Source organism: Malurus melanocephalus, unplaced genomic scaffold (assembly GCF_030028575.1).
Source record: "Malurus melanocephalus ecotype Western Australia unplaced genomic scaffold, MMel_1.1 scaffold_1425, whole genome shotgun sequence".
Lineage (NCBI taxonomy): Eukaryota > Metazoa > Chordata > Aves > Passeriformes > Maluridae > Malurus > Malurus melanocephalus.
Window position 1 is genome coordinate 1 of NW_026624657.1, and position 5,986 is coordinate 5,986.

The window sequence follows — 5,986 nt, forward strand, 5'->3', positions numbered from 1 at the left end:
GTGTGGGGATACAGGGTGTGCATCCACAGGGCACATGAGTGTGTGTATGTGTGTGCAAGGTATGCTTTCCTCACTCTCACACGCAGCCAGCACATGTGCACCACTGGAGCAGCATCCCCAGGGCTGGGGCAATGAGCTGGGGTACTGACACCTATACTGGGCTCTTCCTGCCTTATTACTGGGTTACTTTGTGCTTCCTATGAGACTGCTGCTAGGAGGCTGCTGAGGTATTCCCAGTAATCTCCCGAGGGAGTGGGGAAATACTCTCCAGACAGCTGAGATACTCACAGGATACTTCTGGGATGCTACTGAGATGCTGTCATGAGTTTGCTTGCGTGTGCACGGGCTACTCTAGAGACAGCAGTAAGGTGCTTTCAGAGTGGCACTGAGATACTCTCAGGATACTATGTGCATGCTACAAAAACTCCACTTAGGTACTAGGAGGTCACTACTAAGATACTTCTGGAGTATTTCCAGAGCTGACACAGATAACCGTGTGCAGRTACCACTGGAGCAGCTCTCACACCATCCAGCTCCTCTCCAGATACTCTCAAGTTGCTTTCAGTKTAGTTATGTGGCAGTAAAATAATATTTGGATAATACTTTGTACTACCAGAGTAGTACCAACACACTCTGGAGATAATATCTGTATCCCATTGCACCACCATTAGGATCCTATCAGGACACTCATTAGATACTACTGTGATACTATCAGGGCATTGCAAAAACTGTCACTAGGATGCTAGTGGGATGCTCCTAGGATAAAAGTGCAGTATCAGGAGGATACTTCCAAGATGCTACAAGGACGATGGAAAAGAGAGGGGTAAAATAATTCTGGAATGCTGTCAGGGCAACACTCAAATTTTTGGGATACTGTCAACACATTACTGATACTTTCAGGCCACTTGCTTAGCAGTTGATACAGTATAAGGATACGATTAGGGTACTACCACTTCAGGGAAATAGGTTTTTTTATTATGTTTTTTGCATACTTTCAGGGTAGCACTATCAGCAGTTTGTTGCCACTAGAATAGTGCCACAATACCAGAATATTTCTTATGAAGGTAGTACATCCTGTTTGGATACTACTAGGATACTACAGAGATGCTGTTGGTTGTGTAACAGCTCAGGCAGCAGTGATGGGGGTGGGGAGCTTGGTGGTGTAACCTGTTAGTAGCTGGTGCCTCACGGGCACCCTCTCCCTGCAGCTAAGGTGGCACATCGGTGTTGAGGAGGATGGAGGCGCCCCTGGTGAGTCTGGAGGAGGAGTTCGAGGAGGGGCCCGGGGACGATGGGGGGACCCCGCAGCGCTCTGCGGACCCGGCGCTGGCCGAGCTGGAGAGCTTCTCTGCCGAAATGATGAGCTTCAAGTCCATGGAGGACCTGGTGCAGGAGTTTGATGAGAAGCTCACCGTCTGCTTCCGCAACTACGACGCTGCCACCGAGGGCCTGGCCCCCGTGCGGGGGCGGCTGCAGGCACAGGAGGAGGAGGAGCGCCTGCAGGATGAGGAGTGAGTAARGCCCCCCTGTTCCTGGGGCCACATGCCTCTTCACACCCCTGACCCCCCAGCGTGGTCACGCTCCATGTCGGGAGTAATGCTGTGGTATCCTGTGAGTACGGAGTTCTTCGGGATCTGCCCCTTGCATCACAGCAGAGTTGTGGTATCTTTGAGCAGCTGTGTAGGATCCTGTGAGCAGGCCACCCTTGGGTCCTTGCATGGCCATGAACTGCACCCCTTTCCCACAGCATGCGGTCCAGCTCGCTACTGCGTAGCACCTCTGAGTAGCAGTGTAGTATCTCATCACTAACACCTCTCGGGGGCCTGCTGCTCCTCCTTGCAYGCTTCTGAGCACCCATCACATGCAAATCAGCACCTGGACTGCGGCATGATCATACAGCACCTTGGACTAGCTCTGTAGGATCCTTGGAGTAGCTGTGTGAGGTCCCTGGAGTAGATTCCTATGAGGAGGAAGAGCAGCATGCAATAAACCTTGAGTAGGGTGTGAGTAGAGTTTAGCCACTTCTCTGTACCATGCCAGGGGATGGCCACATTCCCCGGGGTCAAATTCCCCCCTAGGCCCCCCAATTATTAGTGTGCCTTTTCTGTTCCATTCTACAGTTTCATTAAAAACCTTATTTTGTCCCAAAATGTCGTTTTTTCCCTTCAAGTCCTTGGACGTTTTCCTCGTGATGATTACACACTATCACATTTCCAGAGGATTTTTTGCGTGTTTAATTGGAATTAYTCCCCAGGCCAAAATTACTAATCCTTATTTTCACCAGGCAAAGGGGTTGTTTTCAACCCAAAAAGCCCCAAATCTGTTGGTTTTGTTCATTTGTGTTTTTCCCCCAAACCCACTGAGGCTGAATTGATTTTTGCAATTGGCCGAATTCATGGTTTTTCAGAGCAAAACGCAGCTTGGCCGCRCGCCGGGGCTGCCGCGCTGTCGCCGCTTTGTGCCACTTATTGTGTCTTTTTTTGGGTCATTTTGGGCAAAACAGGGCTTTTTTTTTTATTCTGCCTTGAATGAGCTCTGTGTGCAGGGTGGGGGAGGGGCCATCGCCTTACAGGCACTGAATTTCCAGCGTTATTAACCATTTCTTGCCATAATTAACTCAGAAATCACTGCTGAGCTTGKGCTGCTGGTCCTTTAAGAGCAGAGAAAAAAAAAAAAAAGCAAATTTCAGGGGGATAATAGCTGATTCGCTGTGCTTTGTTAAAAAATGGGAGTATAGGGGTTTGCCATCCACATTTTTATATGTTAATTTGTGAAATCTGTAATTTCAAGGGGAATTCAGCCCTGGTGAGGAAGGAATTACGATCCCAAAAATGAGCAGTTTTGGGGTTGGAAAGGGGGCAAGTGGTTTTGGGGTGATTTTCAGGATTAAGATGTGRCACTGTGTTGGACTAAATATTGGACTAAACCTACCATTTCTGCCTGAGTTGGGGAGAAAATTTTTTATCTCTTTYTGTGCCTTTCCCCCCATTTTTGACCTTTTCCCTCATTTTTGGCCTTTTTCTCAATGTTGACACGTTTCAGCTCTTTTTTCCCATTTTCTGTCCTTCTCTGTTTCTTCCCTTTTCTCCACTTTCCTGGACCTTTACCCCRTTTTCCCCCTCATTTTCCCCTTTTTTTTTTAACAATTTCTCCCCATTTCCCTTTTCTCCTGATTTTTTCTTCCCCCTCTTTTGACCCTTTTTTTCCTTTTCCTATTCCCTATTTTCCCCTCTTTCCCTCTCTTTCCCTTTTCTCCTTTCTCCATTTCTCACTATTTTCCTTCTTTTCCCTCTTCCTCATTTTTTCTTCCATTTTCCCCCTTTTACCCAGATTTTCCTTCCCCAGCTTCTTCCCCTTTCCCATTTTTGCCCTTTTTTCCATCTTCTTTACTCCTTTTTTCTCTGTTCTCCTGTTTTCACCCTTTCCTTTTCTCCCTCTTTTCCTTCTCTATTTTCTCTTCCTCCCCCTTTTTCCTTTTTTACCTTTTTTCACTTTTTTCCCCCATTTTTTGGCATTTCTTTGGCATAGCAGGGCAGCTTTTTGGGCATTTTAATGGTAATGTCCCAATGCAGCATTTTGGGGTGTTCTGGGGTATCAGGGCAGTATTTGAAGGCACAGGGAAGCTTTTTGGGGTGGGGTTTGGAGAAAGCTTTTTGACGTGTTTCAGGAACATCATTTTGGAACATTTTGGTCAGTATTTCAGGAATGCATTTTCAGGTATTTCTGGGTGTTAAAAAGTGACATTTTGGGATTTCTGGGGTATTTTGGGGTAGGGATTGAATGGTTGGAACATGAGAGGGTGACATTTTGCAGCTTTAGGACCTTTAGGGGCATTATGGGGTATTTCAGAAGAACATTTGAGGACATTTTTGAGTGTTCCAGGGCAGCACTTTGAGGTGTTTTGGGGCCCTTCAGACAATCTTGGGGCTTTGGGGCAGCTTTAAGATTTTTTGGGCCACTTCAGGACATCATGAAGGTTTTGAGTGGCATTTTGGGACATCTAGAGACATTTTGGGACACCGCTGTGGCCTTTGGGGGTGTTTTGACAGCATTTCAAAATGACATTTGGGGGCATCTCAGGTGCTGGGGCAGCATTTTTGGGTCCTTTGGGGTATTTCAGGGCAGTATTTAATGATGATGCTTTGAGAAGCTTTGGGCTCTTCTAGGACACTGCTTGGGGTTTTCTAGGATATCTTTTGGGGTGTTTTTGGATGTTTCAGGCACCTCAGTGGTGTTCTGGGATTTCTGGAGGTCATTTCAGGTTTCTGGGTCGCATGTTTGAGGCATCTTGGCATGCCATTTGTGGGATGGCTCTCTGAGATGCCCCATTTTGGGATCACCGCTCACCAGCCGCTCCCTGCAGGGTCTGGGATGCTCTCACCGATGGCTTTGCYCCCCGGAGCTCCCCCCGGCCATGGCTGCTCCCTGGGACTGAGGCCCTTGATGGCACCGACCCCCAGGTAGGGCTGTGGCCCCCCCTTGGCTCCCCCAAGCCCCCCTGATCCCCTGATGGTGCTTGACAGCTGTCAGTCATCCCCAAGGCTTATTGACCCTCATGGCACTGCAAATACCCCAAAAATGGTATGGTCTCAGTGCAGCGAGAGTCCACATTTCAGTGGGAAATCCCACCGAAACCAGCAGGATGGTTTGGTTTGACAATCCAGTCTTTACCAGTTTGTCCCCTGTTGGGGGGGGTGGGCATTTTTGGGGGCAGAAAATGTGTTTTTGTTTGTAATGAGTTTGTGCTGTCARTGGGCTGCTTTTGGGGTTGTAAAAATGTCCCAATGTCCATGGGATTTAACCCATTCAGAAGTAAATAAAAGGGGAAGAGAAGATAACTTTCTTGGGTTATTTTCTGCTTAAAAGGTGAAAAGTACAGTGAAAGGTTGGAAAAAAGAAGATGCCTCCTCATGCAACATCTCCATCTGGCATCTCCATCCACCCCTTCCTTCCCTACTGGTGTTTCCCTCTGCCATCTCCCCACTCGTGTTCCCATCCTGTTTCTCCATCATTCAGCTTCTTCCAGCATCACCTCTCCAGCACTCCTCTCCACCCGGCATCTCCATCCATCCCTTCCTTCCCCACTGGTGTTTCCCTCTGCCATCTTCCCACTCGTGTCCCCATCCTGTTTCTGCATTATTCAGCTTCTTCCAGCATCACCTCTCCAGCACCCCTCTCCACCCAACATCTCCACCCAGCCTCTCCACCCAGCACACCTGTGCTTCTTGCTGTCTTCTCCCTGGTCCATGTGTCCATCCATCACCTCTCCACCCCSTATCTCCCTATCCAACATCTCCATCCGTCTCCTTGCAGTTCTTCCCTGTTCTTTGTCTCCAGTGTCCCTGTCTCAGTCCCATCCAACATCGCCCTCCAGTGCTTCCCCATGCAGCATCTCCATTCAATACCCTCCATCCAACATGTCCCCACTCAGTGCCTCCCCATGCCACCCTCCATGTCCCCATGGCTCCCCATGCCAGGGCTGTGTCTCTGTCCTTGCTGAGGCCATGCCCATGCCAGGCTGRGCCTGTGGTGCCACCAAGGCTGCCCAGCCTGTGTCTCCTGCAGCTCGGCGGGAAGGAGGAGGAGGAGGAAGAGGAGGAGGAGCTCACTGAGAGGAGTGAGCAGGACTCTGGGATCAACGAGGAGCCGCTGCTGACAGCTGAGCAGGTACCCCATGGGCACCTGGGCCCCTGTGTGTCCTCCAAAAGCCATCTCAGCCCCATGACCACGAACTGAAAGCACAAGAAAAAGCCAAATCCCATCATGTTGGGATGTGGTATGCAGGACCTGGAATGAGGCTGTAGGCAGAAGTGTAGATTGTGGGGGCCAGTGTGAGATTTGGGTGCATGTGGGGTGCAGATGCTGCTGTACAGAATGGGTGGCATGGTGGGGACGAGAAAAGTGGGGGGCAGAGATGGGATGCAGCTACAGGACACTGGTACAGAGACAGCATGCAGATGTGGGGTGTGGGATGCAGATGTGGGGT

The 5,986-nt window shown here is 49.5% G+C and overlaps 1 protein-coding gene across 1 annotated transcript in view; it reads left to right on the forward strand.

Annotated features, from left to right (window-relative positions):
- Nucleotides 1–511: 511 nt before the first annotated feature.
- The window catches only part of FEZ1 (fasciculation and elongation protein zeta 1), a 10,740-nt gene continuing 5,265 nt past the window's right edge, over nucleotides 512–5,986 (forward strand). Inside the window, exons 1-3 of the mRNA XM_057387895.1 lie at nucleotides 512–1,511; nucleotides 4,364–4,460; nucleotides 5,566–5,667. Of these exons, the coding sequence (XP_057243878.1) occupies nucleotides 1,237–1,511; nucleotides 4,364–4,460; nucleotides 5,566–5,667 (474 nt within the window). The 5' untranslated portion in view covers nucleotides 512–1,236. The remainder of the gene's footprint in view (nucleotides 1,512–4,363; nucleotides 4,461–5,565; nucleotides 5,668–5,986) is intronic.